Source organism: Paralichthys olivaceus, chromosome 8, assembly GCF_024713975.1.
Source record: "Paralichthys olivaceus isolate ysfri-2021 chromosome 8, ASM2471397v2, whole genome shotgun sequence".
NCBI lineage: Eukaryota > Metazoa > Chordata > Actinopteri > Pleuronectiformes > Paralichthyidae > Paralichthys > Paralichthys olivaceus.
This window is the reverse complement of record NC_091100.1, coordinates 11,529,026-11,552,454: the sequence shown is the minus strand read 5'-3', so window position 1 is coordinate 11,552,454 and position 23,429 is coordinate 11,529,026. Positions and strand designations below refer to the sequence as shown.

The 23,429-nt window shown below is 40.8% G+C and overlaps 1 protein-coding gene across 28 annotated transcripts in view; it reads left to right on the top strand.

The window, feature by feature from the left end:
* Positions 1-22,624, top strand: part of rbm47 (RNA binding motif protein 47) — a 30,414-nt gene extending 7,790 nt beyond the window's left edge. For 5 of the 28 annotated variants that reach the window (XM_069530772.1, XM_069530771.1, XM_069530774.1 and 2 more), the window contains 6 exons: positions 14,544-15,420; positions 15,517-15,847; positions 16,260-16,283; positions 16,793-17,002; positions 18,757-18,953; positions 19,331-22,624. In XM_069530772.1, the coding sequence (XP_069386873.1) occupies positions 14,575-15,420; positions 15,517-15,847; positions 16,260-16,283; positions 16,793-17,002; positions 18,757-18,953; positions 19,331-19,579 (1,857 nt within the window). In that variant the 5' untranslated portion in view covers positions 14,544-14,574 and the 3' untranslated portion in view covers positions 19,580-22,624. Of the gene's footprint in view, positions 1-5,307; positions 5,601-11,061; positions 11,166-14,543; positions 15,421-15,516; positions 15,848-16,259; positions 16,284-16,792; positions 17,003-18,756; positions 18,954-19,330 lie in introns of those variants that run through there. The other 23 variants (XM_069530780.1, XM_069530779.1, XM_069530778.1 and 20 more) reach the window with 16 other exon arrangements.
* Positions 22,625-23,429: the final 805 nt, after the last annotated feature.

Below are 23,429 nucleotides of genomic sequence, written 5' to 3'. Positions count from 1 at the left end.
GAACGATCAAGATTAAGTAAAAATGAATTTAAAGTTTGAGAGTTGAAATCCCACCACTGAATACTGAATAGTGTATAATGCAAAGTGATGTCCCATAGAGGTTATATAAAGATGGGTGACATGACAGCTCCCCAAATATGAAGCAAAAATCATGTAGATTTCCCCCTGATGGCTGACTGCAGTGCAGGTCATAAACCCTGCGTCCTCCATGTTAGTTGATGGGACATAGACCAGACTGATGTTAAAATATTTTTCTGTTGGTTTCGGTCAGTGTACTACACACTTCTCATTACTCGTATGTGTGTCCTGGTGCTTCAAACGAGTTGGTTTAAATTACATATTTGATGCTATAAAAAGTGCATGACGGATATTTTGGCTTCATTTTTGTTCAATAGGAGGAAGTGGAGACTCGTCTTCACTCTTTATTTACAGCCTACACTTCGTCTAACCCTAATAGTGCCTCCCAAAGATAGAACTGTCACTATTTTAAAATAAAATAACATAGTAATTATATAATGTGATGTATTGTATCATGTTTTTCATGAACATTTCATGTTCTATTGTTTCACTAACACACTATCACAAGACACTTTGTGGGAGAGAGGACAGTCATCCGTGCTGACGTTACAATAGCTACTGGTCACAGGTCAGATAATAGGTGGCTTCACTGTGGTTATAAGTCATGAGGATGACGCTCTCTTTCTATTGCTAATGTGTTTTTTAACTTTTCTACCTCCTTCAAATCTTTTCTTCATACACGCTCTCTCTCCCTCTGTCTCTCTCTCTCTGACTTGTGTTTCTCCTTGACCTTGGCGGTGATTGTAGCACCTAAACACACAATGGCCCTGCTCTGCCATTGGTTAGTGACAAGCCACGTGACTGGATTGTCAGCTGACTAAATTCTAGGCAAAAGGGGAAACTTCTCTCATCAGGAAAGAAGGAAAAAAAATACTTTAATGTCAGATCCTGTGTATGTGTGTGTGTGTGTGTGTGTGTGTGTGTGTGTGTGTGTGTGTGTGTGTGTGTGTGTGTGTGTGTGTGTGTGGTAGCAGAGGGCAAAATGGCTCTCTCTCTTTTTGTGCTGAGTCATATTTGTTAATCATAAGTGGCACACTTGGATTGGTTGACGCCTGTTACGGGATGTGAGGTGACCCTTTGAATGAGGAAGTGTTACAACAGAGCAGTGGAGGACGTTCAGTAAAGGTTTCCTGTCCTATTTATGCAGAAAAGCATTTTTTACACTGAACATTTTAAAGGTTGCTTCCTCTCGTACACACATACAAATGCATTGTGATCTCGAAACGGTGTGTATCATTTTATGCCTCATTACCGACAAATGAAATCACTGTCTTTCTTCGACACTGTAACTCAATATGTATTATCTAGGTTTTGTGAAAAAAAAAAATCTTTGTCAAAATGATTTTACATCATTTATTTGATTCTTTTTTTAATGTTTAATGTAATAATTTAAAATCAATTGTGCAAAAACAAGTTATAGTTTATAATATGTCAATAATTTTTAATTTAGTTTTTATTTAAATTTTATAATCAGATGAATAAGTTTAGTTTTCTTTTTGTAGAAACGAATGGGCCAATCATTCATTTTAATTATAGTTTGAGTTAAAGTTGCATTAGACATTTGAAGTCTGCATCAGATTTTTTTAAAATAAGGTTTTCGTATGAACGACAAAACATAAACAGAATATTGGATTTTTTTAAAAAGCTGATAGAGCGTCAGACACAGAGAGAGTCAAAATAAAACAGCAAAAGTCAATGATCTATTAGTTGACACACATTGGCAACAACCACTCACACACTTGTACATAGGGATATGTGAGCTCCTGTTTAAAGACACACACACACACACACACACACACACACACACACACATTTCTCTAATGTTGATGTTCGCATTCACAATAAAGTTTACATAAAATAAAAACTCAACTGTGGAATTATTTCATTCAATTATTCTGCAAAAAGTCATACATTTACTTGCGATGATATGATAGTAAATGTCTCTATTATAAAATGTAGATTGTCGTGAATAACCATCATTAACGATGTGAACTGAAGTGATTTTCCTGCCTGGTAGAAGTTATGACCCCATCACTTGATAAACAGGTTTATCAGTTTGAAAAGGCCACTGATACCAAGTGGAAACTGACACACAATATAAAAAGTGTGTCTTTGTGCTTCAGTGTGTGACGCACATATGCCAAATGTTTAAACCTTCCAAGAATAAAAGTTATTCTTCTTGCATAAACACATATTGGAAATAAATATGTATGACAAATATTATGTCTGTTGAGCAAATGTTCCTAATTTCTTATAGATGACAGTAAACAAAATGTTTAAGACAACAGTAAGTGATGGATAGTAAACAGCAGTAAATTCTATAATATTATTGGAAATGTATGCAACCTTGAACCGAGGAAACTTGCATATACGTGCATGTGCTGCCAATAAAACATTTATTGCTGTAAGTTATTGCCCTACAATCTGTTTTTGTACACCTGGTAACATTCACAGGGATCTATCTGCAGTCTGCTGACCTCAGCTGAATGTAGTGCTATACCTGACTCAGCTGTGTGTCAGTTTTGGTGGCAGCACATCAGCACACACATCCTGTCTGTGTGTGTGTGTCTGTTGGCTGTTTGTGTACAGCTTCATATCAGACCTGATGGGCCAGTTCCCTCATGACTTTGTCTCCTTTGTCAGATATTTTTTGATGGACTCTTGGATCTCTTGGGCAAATATTTGTGATTTTATTCAACATGGTTCTTCTTGTTATAATCCCATTGTTGGATTGTGTTTTTAATTCCTGCTAACTTTGTGACTTTCAGAAGACGGACAATAGGATCTTAAGCAACACTTCAATTAATGTTTTATAAGACACTATACAGTAGTTCCAAACAGATACAAGTGTTATTTATGTAGTTGTCCACATCTACATTTCATTCTGTGGACACCGATAAATATGAGAGTATCTTCAATTAAAGTTGTAAGAATATGAAATTATTATTACAAACAACACAGTGTCTTTACATCTTTAACCTGATCTAGTGCATTTCTAACCATTGAGTTTTTACCTGCTGCTTATTATTGCTTGATGGTGGGAAGTAAAATAAATATTTTGTAAAAAATGTTTGTGCTCATGTTTGAGTTTTCCTCATCTTGGGGTGAGTTTTGAACACAGAGTCGGGAACTGCTGAAGTGAGTTTGTAAAGGCCATTGAGATATGAGCTGTTGGGTGAAATTCGGAGAGGTGGCTAGAGAGTTCACCTAGAGTTTGCCTTTCACACATGCGCAACATAGCGAGAGGTTTTCTGCACAGACACGTTCACATCAGCATTGAATCCTCACCACAAACTCTCTAGACATCTTTGTCAATGTCTTCTGGAGATATATGTTTCCTTTTTGTTTTTTAAAATATTTGTGTCTGTTGCGTGTTAGAACCATCATCAACACCCCTACTCGCTCAAGGTGAATCCGGGATCCCCTGTTCTGTTCACACATCAACTTCTCCTGGATTTCTATACACCTTATACTAGGGGGCCAGATGGAGGAAGTCGGTACTGCACAGGGTCTCACTCGGAGATTTGCATTCACACCTCCTCCGAAGAAAATACGGAGGAACTGCGGAGTTCAGTGCATGTCTGAAAGCAGCTATTGTTTGTGGTCTTGGGTTATACAAACAAACTTGCCTTGATTTGATTTGTGAGCAGGAGAGTTTGTTTGTGTGTTACAGTGAGCTGGTAATAAAGTTACCTTCGTGTTTGAATCACGCTCTCTGCTCCACCTTTTAAAATAGGTTTATGGCAGCGAATGGCCTTCACTTCAACCTTTTTACACCCTTTTGGGGGAGGAATAGATTACTCCATCTGTAAACTTTGAACCTGCTATCTACATATAATGTGTGTGTGTGTGTGTGTGTGTGTGCTGCCCAAAAGGTGAGAATCAGTGATTGCATGTCCTTCATTAACAGAGTCATTGGTTAATGTGTCACTTGTGCAATGGCATTTGTGGACGCAAGCATACACACACACACACGCACGCACGCACACACACACACACACACACGCACACACACACACACACACACACACACACTCTAGCTGGAGTAGAATAGCACCCCGACTGATAAGAGTGAAGGCCCTGTTCTCCTGAAGGGTTGTTTAAGGTTATGTACACTTCCACACATTGTGAGTGTGGTCTCCTTCCTATTCTCTCTGACCCTCTCTGTGTTTCTGGTAAATATGACTGGAATGTGACAGCTTTGCTTTACGTTGTATTCTCTGTATCTATAATTTATCTTTGTGTTGCCACTAAATCATATAAAATGGGAACCTACAGAAATGAAATTTATTAGCAGCACTGAAGTTGTCACAATTTAAAGCTTCCACAATCAGGCTGATGAAATACGATGATTTCCAAAGGGCTGCAACTCAACATCAGCATAGAAACTCTACCGCACCACTAGTGTTTCGGTGGTGTAATTGCAGTGTCACTCACACACGCACGAACGCACAGCTATGAATACTCGGCCCTGTCATAGTCTATGTGCTCGCCTACAGCGTACCTTCGATGGAGAAGCATGATATGGGCTTTATTGTATCAGAGGGATCACAATACTGTGGCTCCATCCCCTGACTCTGGCTCCATAGGCGCGAGAGGGCGGCGTTCATACCCGGGATATTTTGGCTTAATTTCTGGATAGTGGTGCAGATGTGTCATCTATCTTTATATACAGTCTATTTGTTAGCATGCCGACTTTAGCATTTAGCTTAATGTTCTGTTTTATGCTTTTATTACAGAGATTACAGAAAAGGTGTCAGTAGCATATATCGCTGTACACTCAGATTTAGTTTAATAAATGTAGGCGGTGAACAAAGAGGCAGGGTCACCTTGACCGTTGTGTTGCTGGTTTGCTTCCGGTTGAACTCCCCTCCCTTCAGTTCTGAGTGTACACATTGGTATTCTTTGATAAATGGCTGGATTCAAAATAAACTTTGACTGCACAACTCAGTGTTTTCTGTTTCCTGTGGCCGTCAGTAAGATGAAACAATATATTTCTCTGTCATTTTCTCCCATTCTGATCCAGATGTGATTACTCTGAGATGTGATTTACGGAGGTTGAGAACACATTTACAGAGTGTAACCGTGAATCTGTCCAACTCAAGCTCCTCATGACTTTTCCCTGATTGTTGCCAATCATCACCTTTGGTCACACCCTCTGTCCCTTCACTCCGTCCCTTCCCTTTTGTCTCACTCCTTATCAGCTGAGAGAGAGAATGAGAGAGATTGAAGAGGGAGGAAAAAAGGTGGGGGTTTACCTGTGCGGAGTGGCCCCACCTCTCCCTCCTGGCCACTGAGAATAAGAGTAAACACTAAACCAACTTTGCTCACCTCCACACTCAAACACCCACACACAGCAGGCGAGGAGACTGCTGCAGCCTGTCAGCACCACTGGAGAGTGAATGGACAGAGACCAAGTGTGTGTGTGAGACAAGAGTGTAAAGTGACTTCCCAAAGAAAAATACGTAACTGCATGTCATTGGTCCGCTCGTTGATATCCGCACACCGCAGGTGGGATACAGGTATGGTGCTAACATTTCTCTTTCTGAACAACTCCAAGCAGAACAAAATGATTGTCTGAGTCACCTAAAGAAAAAAGTCATAACTTCATTTTGCTGTGTCACTGTGATGTCACCTTTTTTCTTTGACACTGAATTTTTTTTGTTTAGTCCGACTTTTGTGTTTGACATACATGACCTCTATACTTTCTGCTCTGGCCTTTGCCCTCCATGTTTCCAGGTTTGTTAGTGTTTTTGTTTGACTTCATGAACCTGTCTTTAACCGACTCTTACAGTCTTGTGACTGAGACTATCTCGAGGAAGCAGCTTTTTGCTCTGTGAGGATATCTGACTTTTTGCTTTGTCTGGACACAGTCACCGTTAACCAGACAGCCCTGTTCCACCACATAAAGACAACAAAAGCCATTTAAACCAATCAGTGCTTGGAATAGAGATCAAGATGTCCTTACAGTGAAACTAGTGGAACCAGTGGAGTGGGATGGCACTGTGTGTCTGTCTGTGTGTGTGTGTGGGTGAGTGTGTGTGTGTGTGTGTGTGTGTGTGTGTGTGTGTGTGTGTGTATTCAGGGTGGGGGATCAAAAAATGCTTTAATGACTAACTAGAGAGGCTGGTATTATCACCTGTAGACTCTCAGGTTCTTCGTCATACAATATGTGGACTTTTACCCGGGTTAAGATGATGTGTTTGTTTTGTGTGTATCAGTGTGTGTCTTTGTGCGCGTCAGAGATCTGCTGCTATGTTTCATTCATGTTGCATTTGTGGCTCATGGAAAAAGACAGAATTTGCATGTTGGGTTCACTTTTTCGTCTGAGACGCTCAAAGATACAATTTGAACGAAACAATTATGTTGACAGACGTGTTGCCTCAGCTGCATATTTCTGAAATTGTGTCGTTGTAGGAGTCTGACACACACTCTTAGCTGTGTTTGTAGACAGGGTGTACCCTTGTTTGAGTATAAAAGTCCGTATGAAGGTGAATGCTTTTGTGAGCCTCTGTCATAAATGTGAGTGGGAAGGATGCTGAAAACTAGAATGGGGTTATAAAGACAAATATTGTTGATATATTGAATATATATAAATATTGTCTTGTTGATTGTCACCAAATTTCTGGCCTTAAATCTTGATGTTGAAACTATTGCCTGCTAAAGCCTTTATCACGAGTGTGGGACACTGTCAGTGTCAGTCATAATTGTCTGAAACTATGTCTGCTAAGGCATTGAGCAGGCTAGCTGCATGATTAGCCTGTGGAATGTGTTTGCCTAAGGAGGCAAAGCCCCTTTTCAGCTAATGCTAAAGCTAAAGCAGCTCTTATGATTAGTCACAAACGCGTAGTCGTGTGGAGGACGTATGTGGCAACGCACAGACCTTTTTATCCTGTCACGCTTCATATGAAGACTGAAACCGAAGCCCTTTCTGTTTACAGTGAATGCTCCGATTAAAATGTTTAAATCAGTTATCATCAATGCTGGTGTGTTGAAAAGAGAATACGACGGTGCAGGGTCATTGCTGTGTTGGCGTCTGATTTAAATCGTGGGGTTTTTCGGTGGATGAATGTGAAAGTCCTGACAGCAGGGGGGCTCTTGGAGTAAATGAACTGGAATCAACCCCTCGGCGGTGAAGTTGGGGTGGGCTGGAGGCGGTCACTTACGCACTCCGTCTGACCTGAAATTCTTCAGGCCAGTTTCACTTTGAAGGGCTCTCTGACACTGAGGGAGGGAGGCCGGCATGAGGAGACTGGAGAAGGAACATTCGGTCCTCTCTGTTCGTTAGTGGCTCTCTCTCTCGCTCCTCTCCATCTGGGTCTTTTACACACACACACTCACACACTCATACACTTACTTGCCCCCCTCCCCACAGCTCTTCTTGGAGCTTGAGTGAACCAGAGGAATGAGGGTGACAGGTACATGGATGGAGGGAGAGAAAATAAGACAAGGGATGTAAAGACAAGGAGACAGCAGAGAACAGAGGCAGGGACAAAAAGTGAAGAGGGCTCAAATTTAGCTAAATGTAGATGAGATTATAATCAGATTAAACAAAGTTTCTCAACTTCTGAACTGAGGCTTGTTTTGAGTTAAAATGATCAATCAATGAGTCAATCAAAACAAAATGACCACCATCAACTCCAATTGTTTTCTGAGGAAATATGAATTGTAATTGCAGCTGAAGAGTTGCACTGAAAGTTGAAAAAACCCAATAAAGTGACAGAAGTTTCATTTGAAGTTTGATCACTGAAAGGAGACTAACAAAGTTAAACAGTAAGAAAGGAAATTGGAACATCTGAATGGTGGAACTGTCAGTAAATGTTTAAGCTTTGAAAGCAGCTGATTTAAAAATTACGAGCAGTTGAAATGTTGGTGTAATAAGTTAATGGAAATATATCTGCATCAATTTGACGACTAACTAATGGCTTAAGTTTAAGTGTTGGATTTTGGACTAAAGGCCGAACAAAAAACTATTTTCGAAGAGGTCACCTTGGCATCTCGGATGTGATGGACACTTTCGGTAAATGGAAAAGACCAAATTATTTGTCACTTTATCCAGAAGATACAGTAAATTGCTGGTTATGCACTAACTGCCGTGAGAAACCGTGTCTTGGCAATAACAGCTCCTCAAATAACAATGTATCAGGGCAGAAAAAAAGACAAACTTTAGATGACACAGCCTCTGTGAATTATTTCTCTGTTTCTTGCTGTAGCGTTTAGCAGCGTGCTGACAGTTGAGCTGCCAGAACTACAGTGGTGAGGACATCATGTGTCCTGAAGGGTCAGCCACAGTTCTCACTTCTCTTTCATCAAGTCTATTGTTTTTAAGGCCTTTGGTCACAGTGCAGCTGATAACGTGGCGTGCGTGTACAAGAGAAACATGACAATGGGACATAATGTCTTCTTTTTACTGCTTAATATTTGGTGGGGAAATGATCCCCAGTACATTGCACTGCTCAGCATTTTAAAGAATAATAACGTGGGCATGTTCATTCTTGAACACATGGGAAAGTGACTCTCAAGAATAAAGTAAAAAAAAGTTACAATCGGAAACTTTTTCCAGGAAAGCAGGATATAGGACTAATCATGTGATGATACAGGTTGTATGACTCTACAGAAATATACAGTTGGACCCAAGGTCTTCTGATGGGCTACTCATTTACTTATATGGATGACTTGTAATGATAGATGGCAGTCACAGAGCCGTTCTGGCCAAGATACTGATTACCACCACCACTTCACTGCTGGCTTTATTCCTGCATATTCAAAGGTTCTGCAATTGAAGACCTCATTCAAACTGAACTGTGTGTGTGTTTGTGTGTGTGTGTGTGTGTGTGTGTGTGGCCCTGGCCCTCATAGAGACCTAGCTTATCAGTGATAACCAACAAAGTCTGAGAAGCACTCTCTAATGTGATTACTTAAGATGCAGTTCAAAGCAAGTGTGTTCCAGCTCAAGTCAGGAGCAATGTGATATTGTTAAAGTCAGTACAACGTGATTCATCATAAACATCATAAACATCATAAACCACCACGTACATTGAATTATCTAGATCAGTTAAATGGATAGTTCACCCAAAAATGAAAATTCACAAATTATCTATATTTAAGTGACTAAAAATTGCAGTGGATAGCTACAAAATGCCTGAGCCCTTTCCAAAGTGTATATTAAAGACTCAATTGAATAATATATATCGTTTCAAAGGATGCACTTCAGGCACAAGGAGTGGTGAGTGAATAAAAACAGTGTTATCCTTCAACACAAGTAATTTATTCTTTCGTATTTAAACTTAAAAACACCAGTAAACTGCAATCCACAAATGAAGACCTCATTCAAACTGAACTGTGTGTGTGTGTGTGTGTGTGTGTGTGTGTGCGTGTGTGTGCGTGCGTGCGTGTTTGTGTGTGTGTCTCTGTGTGACAAATGATTTAGTGAACATGTGAAATGACTGAGGGTCAATAAATGTTCTATAGGTCCAAGCTCTCGGGTCTCACTGCAGAGTTTAACAGTTAACTGTTGACCTGATGAGTTGATGGTCCCGTTGTGCAGTCACCTGAACACCTGAACCCTCTGACGCATGTCCGACTCCTGATTGGCTCTCACTAAGGACACACAGTTAATCTTTGATTTAGATTGACCCCCCTTGGCTTCGACACTTCCAGCGACTTTGCTCCTCAACAGCAGCACTTACTTTAACACCCAAAGATTTCACAGTGTGCCAATGAAAACTCACACATTCACATTCATAATGCACACACACCTTTTTGCTGTCATTTATATTCAGTCCACTCCCTCTGACGTCTCATTGATTGATTAGACAGTTTTGTAATTGGTGTTTCATTGTGCAAACAAATTTAAGATGCTACAGTCTATACATAGCTCTTCATCTATTGTTTGTACTTTAATCTCTTCTTTTCTCTCCATCCATCAGCCTCTTTGTCTTTATTCCAAATAGACTTTCTTCTTTCCTGTTTGCTCAGTCGTTAAAGGAGCGGAGCTGGTTTCAATAGCAGCTGAAAGTCAGGGCACTGTCGACCACACACTGTGACTTTCATCTGTCTGTTTCTTTCACCCCATCTGCTCTTGCCTTCCCTCACTCCCTTGCTTCTTCACTGGAGGGGAGTTTTTAGACAGAAACTCTTGTCTGGTTGTTTTCGTCTGTCTGTCCTCTCTCTATCTGCTCTCTTGACTGCTCAGGAAGGTGTGTGTTGTTTGCTCAAGTTAAGCTGTGCTCGGTGCTTGGAACATGTTTGCCGTTGTTATGTACAAAAAACACACACACGCAATGAGAGTTACACACATTTTTCTCTTAGTCTCTTTTGCTGATATGACACAAATTACTGTCGTCACAATTCTTAAATGTCCTTTCACAGCAAAAACATAAGGAAGTGCTCAAACCAACGTTTGAATGTTTCTGACCATTTTTTCTCATTTCTGCAACTCTAAGCAGAAAACCTCATAACTAATTAAAACTACATTTCCCACCAGGCCTCTCTCCTCCCACTCACATCACTAGTTGCATCTTATTTATTGACAGAGTCCAGATTTGTGGGTTTGTGCATCAGGTGCTTTACTTACTCATTGTTAGTGTGTGTGTGTGTGTGTGTGTGTGTGTGTGTGTGTGTGTGTGTGTGTGTGTGTGTGTGTGTGTGTGTGTGTTTCTGTGTGTCTGTCATTGTTTTACTGAAGAAAAAGTATGAATGGATTTAGTTTCCAATACACATAAGTCCTGCTTTTGAAATTGCTATTACTTTCCAACCCTGGTATTGATGTGCTCAACCACTAAAAAGTTAGCTAGTAAATTAATTGTTGAAAAGGAAAGATTTTCTTAAAAGTAGAAGCTCAGATCTGCTGCACACACACACACACACACACACACACACTGACACAAAGTACCTGCTTTAGCTCCACCCTCATCAGCTCTGCAGCTTGCAGCTTTGCTTCAAGTGTGTGTGTGTGTGTGTGTGTGTGTGTGTGTAGAGGAGGCTGGTCTCTGTGCTCAGTGCCCTGCTGTACCTGTCTCTAATGGAGGTGCACTAACACTCCCAGAGCAGGCGGCCAAGCAGCGGAGCGCTGTGGAACAACAGGGGTAGCTATCCTCACACCTGACCTCTCTCTGCTTCTCCTTCCTCCTTCTCTTTCCCTCCACCATGCCTTTGCTTTTAGTCTCACTTCCCTCTGTCTCTCTCTGTCACTGTCTTTGGATTATTCATCTCTATATGACAAGTTTTTTTGAATTGAAACAGTTGTGAGTAAAGATTGTTATGTAGTAGTTTCATCCATGAATCTTACATGTGGAGGCTGGTTTACATGCATGAGTCATTTAGTATTTCAGAAATGATAATGTTATCTATGGGGGGGAGGTTATAAGTTAAGATAAGTCTTGGTGTTTCTGCTGCCTTGTGACCCTGTAGTCCGGGGCCTTGCGTCAATCGCCTCCATGTGCTCACGTGTGTGGCTAACATGGCGGCCTCCTTAAGCCTGCTTCCTTCAGTAGACTGGATCATTGTCAATCATTATAGAAAGACAATATAAGAGCTGTATTGTTCCACACTGTTCCACTTAGATTTTCTTTACTCCATATAATCCGCAGTAGGCTACATTTGGAACCAGGAGAGATTTTTGTTATGAAGAATCAAAGGAATGAAATGCTCTTACTCTTTCTAGCTGTGAGTAACTGAGCTTTGATAACACCTCGGCTCATTTGCTTATTTTAAGAAAAAATGGAATTTGCCAGTGTCATCACAGCCCATAAAAGCTTTATTGCCTGCTCATAAAACAATTCAGTCCCAGTTAATACGTAGACAGTCAGGTGCTTCCATCAATCATAAACACGATGTAATGGGCAATCTCCAAGGCAATTACCGGAAGACCATCAAATCCTCACTCTTTGACTTCCTTCATTTGCTGCGTGCATGCAGGCGAGATGGTCCTTCCCTCCTGTTCTTCTCCGGGTTAATAAACTTTGACCAAGTGAACTCTGTGTCTGAGCTCTAAACGTCTGCATGGGTGATGTTTTACCGAAGAGCTGCAGCCTGTCAGTATCATGCTGAAACAAAGACGTGAAGTCACGACAGAAGACTCACACTTAAATGGTCACTTTGAATTTATCGAAATGTGTATTTTTACTCAGCAAGACATAAAAAAAATACACTGTGTAAGTAAAAGCAGGGATTTGCCTTTACCAAGGTTAATCATTTACGTGTCTGTGCCTTGGACACGCACACACACACATAAACACACACAAACACATACACACACACACGTGTCATGCCTCCATGACTCCAGAGGACATAACATAGATTTGCAATGATTTCCTGGAGACTTACTCTAACCTTAACCATAGTCATAGTGGGACCATACCATGAGTCATACCTGGACCAAACACACACACACACACACCTACGGTATTCATGACTTTTCTAGATACACTTTTACCAAAAGATCCCCCACACACGCTCATCATTTCTTTTTGTTTACTGGCAAAGGAAGAGAGAGTAAAACAGACCCTCTAAGTTTCGCTTCACTTCTGATACAGCGAGTGCTGTGATTTCCTGAGTTTCTCCTAAGAAAGGAAAACCTCAGCACAAGAGCGGTTCTTACTGAGGAAGTTAGGAACATCACAGAGTAGTCAAAAGCAGGAAGTAGGTTACCCCACACCGAGACTGAACACTAAATACATCAACTTTTTTGGACAAAACACAAAATATCCAGAAAAAGGAGTATCACCCTGATTACAGTGCATTTTACAGTCGACCTCAGTGTCACATAGCTTCTTTTTATCACCGAGCTGAAGTCCCAAAGTGAATATTGCCCTCCCTTTGTCATTAGTCTGACAAGATAAGGCCGATAAGAGATGGAGTTGTTTTAGCACTTCACACGATAGAAGGAACAGAGGAAGGGCACGCTGAACTGGAGGCACAGAGAGGGAAAGAAACACAGAAACAAGTCATAAAAAGCGGTTTTCATGCAGCTCCTGGGAAATCTTTGAGAGACATGTTTTTGTTCAAGAGAAGGGTACTACCTCCTATTCAGAATTCATTATAAATGTTCACTGCCTCACACAGTAGTTTTATTTTATCTAGTGTCATCTTGACCTGTGTCAACATTCAGCAACTGAAAACTGGCTAAAGATAGAAGGAGGAAACGTCATCCTGTTTCCTCACCCGCGTTTTTTTTGTTTCCCCCATTCACATTTTGATTTAATTTTCTTCTATACATAACAATAAACGTATTAAATTGTGGCATTTCAATTAATATGGTGTGTCCACTGTACATTTTTTATGATATTTAAAAATATTTAGAAAACCTGTTTTCACGTAACTGTAAGCCCTCCAGCCTGAACAGGTGTGTGTGTGTGTATGTGTGTGTGCGTCTGTGTGCGTGGGAGAGTGGGATATTAGGTCAGGTCAAATGAGTGTGTGCGTTACCATGGTTGCTTGTCTTTGTGGCGTTTTACCTTTGTTGACTGCCTCACCTATCTACATCAAAGTCTAGGCAATCTCATGACGCGCAAACTATACACACACACACACACACACTGCCTGTCTAACTAGCAACAGTTTTTAGACTACATTTGTTGAACAGTAAAAAGTTTGTGTATAGGCTCCTGTGATTCATTGCTTCACTGTTGTGAGCAGCGTGGAGATTTGAGGATTTAAAATGCTGTGGATTTTTCCGTCCTGAATACTGGCAGTGTTAAATAACAGAATAAGAGGTTTATGCCTTAGAAGCGGATTTCTGATTGTTCTCTGTTCCTCATATAGGGCTGCAGGACTTAATGAGTTGACACACACACACACAAACAAACACACACATAAAAAGCTGCACCCACACACTGTATAACTTTGATATTGATAAGGAGGTTGAAAGTCCGACACCATCTCATGGGGACCGGGAGTGCAACAGGTGCTTGTGTAAGATGAATTACCATGCACAGATGTTCTCACAGCGGGGACTCATATTTTTTAAACAGAACAAGTCATAAACTGTAGCTTAGCGCGGGTTAAGCTTCATGAGCTAGCTTGTTAGCTTATTTAACATACTTCAGACACACACATAATGAGCATGTGACCTAGTCAAACTCGGTGAACCTTTAGCTGGAGGTTTCAGGGTTTGCAGCCCTTCATTCTCGCTGATAGGAGTCAAAGGTCAGGAGGGATCTGAGGAACTGAACAAAACAAGGTTGTAAAACTGCTGATAAGGAAAAGCGCCCTGGGGATTTATAGAGTCTGTGGTTCCACTGTTTGGTCCAGCTCACGCTGTGTGTTGATTAGTTTGTTAGCTAGGTAATCTTCCATGTGATTGTCCCTAGAATATTATGATTAAAGAAAGATTAAACAGCACCACCTCAGCTATAACTTTCTTCTTATTTGTCTTCCAGGTTGTGTTTTCTTTTCTCTCATGGATAGCAGTTGTGGTTGGTACAATCTAATATGATAAACATGTCTTTCTTTGTCCTTCTTAGGCCCCAGATCTGATTGGATGGTTATGCCAGAATGACAGCCGAAGATTCTGCTTCTTCCTCAACCATGAGCAATAACGCTGCCCCCTCCAACTCCAAACCCTCCAAACCATACTCTGGTGCCTCCCACCACTCTCTCGACGGACAGATTAATACCCCTGAGGGTGTTCTCGGTGCTCCCATTGAACCTGCACTCAAGGCCCTGATGGAGCGCACCGGCTACAGTATGGCCCAGGAAAATGGTCAGCGTAAATATGGTCCTCCTCCTGGCTGGAATGGTCCATCGCCTCCTCGAGGATGTGAAATCTTTGTGGGCAAAATCCCGCGAGATGTGTATGAGGATGAGCTGGTTCCAGTGTTTGAGTCTGTGGGACGCATCTATGAGATGCGGCTGATGATGGACTTTGATGGGAAGAACCGAGGGTACGCATTTGTGATGTACACAGAGAAACATGAGGCTAAACGTGCAGTGCGGGAGCTCAACAACTATGAGGTGCGGCCTGGGCGGCTACTGGGGGTCTGTTCCTCCGTGGACAACTGCCGTCTTTTCATTGGTGGCATTCCCAAGACCAAAAAGCGGGAGGAGATTCTGGAGGAGGTTTCTAAAGTGACAGAAGGTGTGCTAGATGTCATAGTTTATGCCAGTGCTGCAGACAAGATGAAGAACCGTGGCTTTGCCTTTGTAGAGTATGAGTCACACCGTGCAGCTGCCATGGCTCGCAGGAAGCTGATGCCTGGACGTATTCAGCTGTGGGGTCACCAGATTGCAGTGGACTGGGCTGAACCTGAGATTGATGTGGATGAAGACGTGATGGAGACAGTGAAGATCCTCTATGTCAGGAATCTAATGATGGAGACCAGTGAGGAGACAATCAGACAGGTGAGATTTGTTGACTGGTCAGTTTACAGGTTTCAGTATAAATTTGATCAGGTAAAAATGTGGGCTAAAACTACCCACACTTTCTCTGTGAACTAGGTGTTCAGCCAGTGGAACCCTGGATGTGTTGAACGTGTGAAGAAAATCCGTGACTACGCCTTTGTCCACTTTACCTCCCGAGACGATGCTGTCTTGGCCATGGACCACCTCAATGGCACAGAGGTGGAGGGGTCCTGCATCGAGGTGACACTCGCTAAGCCAGTTGATAAAGAGCAATACTCACGTCAGAAGGCCTCCAAGGGGGGGGTGCCTGTCACTCCAGAGGCTACTCAGCAGAACTACGTATACCAGTGTGATCCCTACACTTTGGCTTACTATGGTTATCCCTACAACACCCTCATCGGACCCAACAGGGACTACTTCGTCAAAGGTTAGAATTAATTTTCTCTGCTTTTATTCTAGAAATGATCAGTTGCAAAAGCCAAATGGTTTCCCTGAAAGCCAACTGTTTTTGTAACTGTTGGTGTCAGAAGAAACTTTTGGGACCATGCACTGTAAAAGATCTCATAATGTCATCCGACAAATGCTATTGTAGGAACAATGAATGCACTATTAACTAAAATAATGATTTAATCTTCGATGACTAGAATTTCATCTGATGAAATCTTTAACTTGATGAGGTTTTGTGGCTTAAAATCAGAGAGTTGTTAAAAGTCAAAGACAGAACAAGGTGATGGCCCAATGAATGCTAATCCCATTACCTGTGATTGATTAAATGTGGTCTTTGGGTGGCAATCTATTTGACTTTCAACAATCATTGTGTTTTGGTTTTCTCTCCAAAGGATCCCCAATGATACAGAACAATGGTAATCTCTCACATCCTTGCTCTTACTTATTCCTTCAATGAACAATGAGCTTTCCTGCCATTTGACAAACTATAAAATTTCTAACACCATCCTTTTCCTGCTGAGCTATCAACTTCCATTTCATGCTGGGTTATTGCACAGATCAAAACAAATCTACAAAACGTCTTGGACCATCTGTTCACAGTACGAAGAACTTGCATAACCAAGAGACAGAACAGTGCTCAAGAAAGAGGTCACACTGTACTTAAATAACGGGAAAATACAAACCCCCAAAAAAACCTTACCTTCTAGCAACTGCACTTTATGAGCCAATTATTCCCTTAAATTACAGCTAAATGTTTCTCCTTGCTACCCAAGTCCTAATATCTCAAGAAGAGCTTCCAAGGAAGGCATAGACTTATCATAAAATCTTGCCATACATGTCATAGTATACAACTTTCAGCATGCCCCTGCTGCCCAAGTCGTAAACCACAACTCCTGTCATCATATTACCTCAATTGTATTTTAAGCAGGTACTGTGCGAGGTCGTGGTCGTGCTGCTGCATGTAACCGTACCCCTGGACCACGGGGGTCGTACCTGGGGGGTTACTCTGCCGGTCGTGGCATCTACAGCCGCTACCATGAGGGCAAGACCAAGCAGCCCGAAAAGCCCTATGAGCTGATGCCCAGTCTGGAGCTTGCTGCCTCCGTCAACCCAGTTGGCATCAAACCTGGCACAAGTCAGTGAGATAGTTACGTCCATCCATATCCTCGCCCACCTTAAAAGCCTTTACTAAACCTTCCAGCTCACAATTTCTGTATCTCGCTCACTCCTGTGTGGTTTGAGGAACTTTTCCAAATCAAAGCACTGGTTGTTGCTGGATGGTTATGTGCAAAAGGGCGTCCTTTCTCGTAACAGTTAAGAATAATGACACTAGATATGTGTCCTTTCTAGCATGACCAGAAGGTAACTTCAATGCTTTGTTCCTCAGTCTTTCCTTTTCCGCAATATCAGTAGTTTGTCTATTGAGACTGAAAACAGCACTGCGTTTAAAGAAAAAAATGACTGCGCTCTTTATAGCATACTGATGATGCGAAGATATAACATCCAGGAAGGGGAATAGTACAACCATGAGTTAAAAGGCCAGCAAATGCCAAAACGATGACCACAAAGAACATTTGCCTGCAACTTTGGACAAGTTATTTTTAAGAAAATATTGCATGGAAATCAAGAAAAAGCTGATTGTTTTTGCCAGACGACACAGTGGTCTCAATGAAATAAAGGAGGCAGCCATGTTTTTTTGTTTTTCATGCAGTGCTGTTGTCGGTCTGAACATGGTCATTCACAATCTCATGCACTCAATTCCAACTTTTGACTGTAACATGGTTGACATTACTGCATGATGCCTTCTTTCTCTGAGCAACGGTGGAAAGAATACGCCCGAAGAATAAAAAAGGTTCTCACAAAAGATTTGCTTTATTCATTCATAACACAAATGATGGCTGTTCAGTAAGCTAGCATTAAGCAGTAGCAGCTACTTTAGCTTTTATTTTGCCCTATAAATGGTTCAGTCAACATTGGAGTTGAAATGCAGAACTAACTTGCACAAACTAAAAATTGTATGTCTCTCCTTTTTCTTGTGTCTACTCTGGTCTGATCACATAGAGGTTAATGTCAGTGCTATGTAGAGTTGTTGCACATCTCATTTTGCAATGCATGTGTAATATGCTTTTTTTTCTCTTTTTGGTATCTACTAATTAGTTGTTTTTTTTAGCAAACTGCTGTCTCATTGAACAAAATCTCGCAGCAAAGTTGTGAATAAGAAGAAATTCCTGCATTGACAAGAAAGTAAAAAAAAAACAAAAAACTCACTTAAATACATATTAAATAAGAACCCGTGTAAATACATTTTTATGCTCTACAAGAATTAAAGGTAGAAACTTGTCATATATTTGCTGATCAGACGTCCACCTTGTAAAGCCTTTCTTAATACTCCCTCTGAAACCATTTGACCCCAGTCTGTCTCAATCCAGATCTGTGTGGAATCACAGGATCACCACCAGATTGAAAAGACTAGTCCATCTGAAACAATGGCTGACGTTGTGTTAGCTTGCTTCTTGAGTGTGTATGAGTGTGTTTATGTATGTGTGCATGTGTTGGAACATTGGGGTTAATCCACAGTTGAGCACCATCATAATCCGAATCACACCCCAACGCAAACTAGTGTAACTCCTTCATTTTTCTTGGCTAATCTATATCCTGTAATGTGTCTCTCTCTCTTGTTTGTCCTCCGCTGCCGTCGTTTTCCTAACTCCTCTCACAGATTACCTTCAGATCTAGGTATGCCTGTTTCATGGGTGCTTGTTGTCTCCAACTATTACCTCCTGTATTCTTGATACAAAAATATTAACCATGTCTTTCTATACTCTGTTGTGTGCTGTGGTCCTGTTTGTTTTCCAAGCTCTTATTCTTGTGTATTGTTTACGCACACAGTGGCCTTGCAGACTCTGGGTGGACAGTACCCAATGTTCAGTGCGGCTCCTGCAGCCAAACTGATGGAGGAAGGGAAGGTGCACACGGTGGAGCACCTGATCAATCCTCTGGCCATGCAACACCCTGAACACACCACCGCTAATGCTGCTGCTGCTGCCACCGTCCTACCTTCAGTCTCTACCCCTCCACCGTTCCAGGTATGCACCATGACGCCTTTACATGTTTTCTCCATGATACAGAGTGTTTATGAATCAGATGTCACACCAGAATCCTCATAAGAGTTTGAAAGCGAACTTTATCAGTTGACTGCACTTCTATATCTTCTTATTGGAAAGTTTAAAAGTGCAAAATCAATGCATCAAAACCAGACTATGATTTAAAATGGGTTGACTTCCCCATTAAAGATATAATATGTAACAATTCTTTATTAAAATGTCTACTTTGTGTTTATATATTCCACGATTATGAAAATGCTAAAATGCAGCTGTGGGTTATAGTTTTTTGTACACTTAGTATGGAAATTGAGGACATGCTTTAGAAATCCTCTTATTCACTCTATCCCTCCTTTTCCCAGGGCCGTCCAATCACGCCCGTCTATGCTATGGCCCACAACGTACAGCGCATCCCCACTGCTGGCCTGTATGGAGCTGGATACGTCCCCATCACAAACTACGCTGCCAACACAGCAGCTCTGGCCGCGCTGCAGAAGAATGCAGCTGTGGCAGCTGCAGCATACGGAGGCTACACTGGCTACGCTGTGCCACAGGCCTTCCCCGCCACGGCCTTCCAGCTGCCCATCCACGATGTCTACCAGACATATTGATTCCGAGGGCTCAGACTCTTATCCTGCCTGTGACTGAGCGACCACAGCAACATCTCGGACACATCTGTCCCATCGTACAGAAACATCTCATGAACTTGTGAACCTCTAAAGGAACGAGGTTGGAAACAAACGTTCAGAACACAGACAGTGAAAAAATGACAATCTGACATCTCATATCTTTCTCACCTACTGGCCTCAGCATATCCTGGACACAGCAGCCACATGACAACATCATGACAACATCATGACAACATCATGACAACATCATTAAACATCTTTTTTCTACTGAATATTAAAACACATATAAAAGACAGTCTACTCCCTGGGGAGATCCACCAGTGTGTGCTGACAGTCGTCCCCAACAATAAACAGCATTCACAAAAACAACACATATACACAACTCTTTTTCTCTCTGACCCAACTCGGGAGAAAACTGAAGGTACATCCAAGTATTTATGAAGAGAATATATATACTTAAGGTTTTATTCTCTTCAGGTCTCTCTCTCTTTTATTTTAGGGGGAAGTATGTTTTCTGAAGCAGGAAAGATCGAGCTTTAAACAATGTTTAAAACTAATTAAAAAGTGTAAAGTTGGGGGAGAAAGACAAATTAATTAAAAAAGTAATAGTACAACAGGAACTACTGACAAATGAGGATATCACTGAAGACAGCTGTCTTGAATATACTAATGTTTTTTTCATTTTTTTCATTAATATATAGTACTCTAGCCAATTCTACATGCTGTTGGTGATGCTTTCCGTCCATGGTGGTTGAATGTGTATGCTTCAAACACGTCTGTTTGGTACTTTTTGGTTTTATTCAGTTTCATTTGTGTTTCTGGTTGTTTTGAATGAAGGTTCAAAGTATTGTATTGTTTTTTTCGCCTATAATTAGTTTGCTTGTTTTTATGTCTGCTTAAACCTCTGGAAACATAGAGTATATCTTGGTTAGTTTGAAGAGAGGTAACCTGCTTACTAATGTTGTTGTGACAGATTCCCTGGGGAACTAATGATAGAGAAAGAAAACTGGAAAAACTTTATCTATAGGTGACACTGCTCTGGCAGGGAACGAAGACTGAACCGATATTAGTTGTTGTTTTTTCTCACTTGTGTATGTTTTTATTGTTGTTTTTTAAATGTTTGACTCTTGAAAGGTGAACAAATATTGACAGAAATGAGAGACATTTTTTCTATATGTTTTCTCTATATACTGGAGCACTCTCTCTGTCTCTCTGTCTCTCTGTCTCACTCTGTCTCTTACAGTGCTCCTCCATTTGCCAATGCAAACCAAAAAAAACCCATATAGCTCCATACACTCCAGTGCCTTACAGCTATATGCATTTGCTACTCTATGCTTTCCACAACACCTTTCAAAACAAAGACTTCCATCTGTGCATAGCACTGGAATCTTCAGATGTGTGGTATCACTGTGTTCTGGTGAGACGAGTAAATTTCAATCGCTGCAGTCCACTGTCCTCTCTGAATGATCCTGCAGTAACACTCCACATATTTCTCTCTCTCATTATTTCTCGTCCTCCAAACTGTGCTTGACCAAGGTGCACTTAAAATGTATTTATGAAATGCAAGACATTGCCTCTTTCAGATGAAGAGATATTGAAATACTGAGCATGGATTTGTGTGTTTAAACTGGACTAGTTGGCGTTTTTCAACTTGTATGTTTCTTGACAGTTTTTCTTTGCAGGTAAAAGCATAAAACATAAGATAACCCTGTTGAATGTTGGGTGGGCACTTCTAAAACTCTACAGTGTGGTGGAAACAAGTGCAATGTAAATTGAACTGGGAGTAACTGGACTCATACCTCATGATGAAATACAGAAGCTATGCATGTGTTGTATGTTCTATGACAGACAAACATAGCTGTTGCAAGCAGCTGCTCATCCTGAATTCACACTCAGCAGCCATCCCTGTTTTTTATAGAAGAACACGCAAAGCGTTTTTGTGCTGGCTTGTATTTTTTAAACCAGTTCTAGTAGTTTTTAATGTTTCCATCCATTTTTACTCATCTGCTGCGTTTGAGGGGAGTTCATTTGCTAATTTTCCATCAGCTCATCAGATTTTTTTATATTACTTTATATATTAAGTAATATGCTGACTTGGACTTTGGTGACTCTGGATTTTGAAGTTTTGAAGGAGATCATGACGAAGTTATTGATCCAAAAAAAAGTGTAACTAAAGTGCAAAGAAAAAACACGTTTGTTTTATCTCTTCTTCACTTTGCTTCTCTCCATCTCTGAAACTGGATTTCACTTCGAAAGCAAACTGCTGTCAACTGCTTTCATTATTTTTTCTTGTATGATGACATTAAGTCAGGATATATTTAATATATGCATTATGTGTGTGTTGTGAATGAAGTGAGAAGAAAAGGTATAATATATTCAAAAACAGGTTTCTTTTCTTTATTTACACTTTGTTTAGGGACAAAAAAGTCAGAGTAACAAAAGTAGAAAAAAAGTCTTTTTTGCCAAAGTGTCCAATAGTTTTTAAACATTCAAGGATAATGTGTTTTTGTTATGTGTAATATTATGTTTGAACCAGATGTTGGTGTTATGAGTGGGAACACTGATTCTTTCGTGTGGCTTCTTATCAGTAAACAACAAGACTAAAACTGTCCGAGTGAAGCATGCCGACTTGCTGGTACTTTGAGCTGTCACTGTTGCAACTACGCTCAACAGTTTTAGCTCTGCGACCAAAAGTCTAGGACACTTGTGTTTTCCTGGTTTGGCCTCCCACTCAGAACAACTACCTTTACTCTTTGTTGCCTGCATTTCACCCACACTGCTGCAGCGGGATAAACTCCTGCTGCTCTTTGTGTCAGTGGTGTGGAGCTGCATGTGCCTAGTTTAACATAGGTATTACCATTTTAACTCTTTTTAGTGTGTGCCTTATTGCCAATGTGTGCCCTTTGCCATTCCTTTGTAGACCTTTGCAGACTCTTTTCTATCTGAAGGTTTGTTTTAAAAAAAAAAGCTTGTTCGCCATTGTTATATTTATAGTGATAGTAGTTAAATAAAGCATTTTCAAAAGGATGCAGTGCTTCATTTGTCTGTATTGTGCCCCGACTTACAGGAACTATGTAAACCTTGTAAATTTTGCTCAGTTTTAGATTAAACCACATGACTGCAAAAGTGCCACGACCTCTGTGAATGGAAACTCATCCCTGACCTCATACATCAGCCATTATTAAGCAATGTAGCACAGTGGAGAGACGAGAGGCAGCGCAGTGTGTGGAGAATGTTTCATAAACTTCTCTGTGGCCGGTCAACTTTACTCTAGAAACATGTTGTGCCCCAGCGGGGAGAGATTTCCAGAACATAAGTAGCCTTCATCGTGTTGTACAATGAGTGTAAGAGGGCAATCACAGGTATATGAGGGCTTTTATGTAACGTCAGCATACACAGTTCAACTGAATGGTCACCTGGTTTATCCTGTAAATGTGATGCCAGGATGCAGGAAGAGACGTCACCTTATACATCTCTCAATCTGCAGATTGTTACCTATATTATCAATATCATAAAGTCCTCTTTTTAATACCAATACTGATACTAATAGATGCAGTTACATCAAGCTCTGGGCACATGAACTTAATGCGTTCTCTCCTGTTGATTACATTCACAGTTCTGAGAATTCACATAACAAACTTTCACTATTTGCTATTGATAATTTTCTAATATTTCAACTTGTATGTAATTGAAAAGTTAAAAAGAGCATAGATAATAGAGGCTTATATTTTGGCAAATCATAGGGGCTTATTTATTCAGAAGTAGCTTATACATAACAGCAAAAATAATCACATCTACTATCAGCTTTTCTGGTCCTAGTATTTCTTAATAT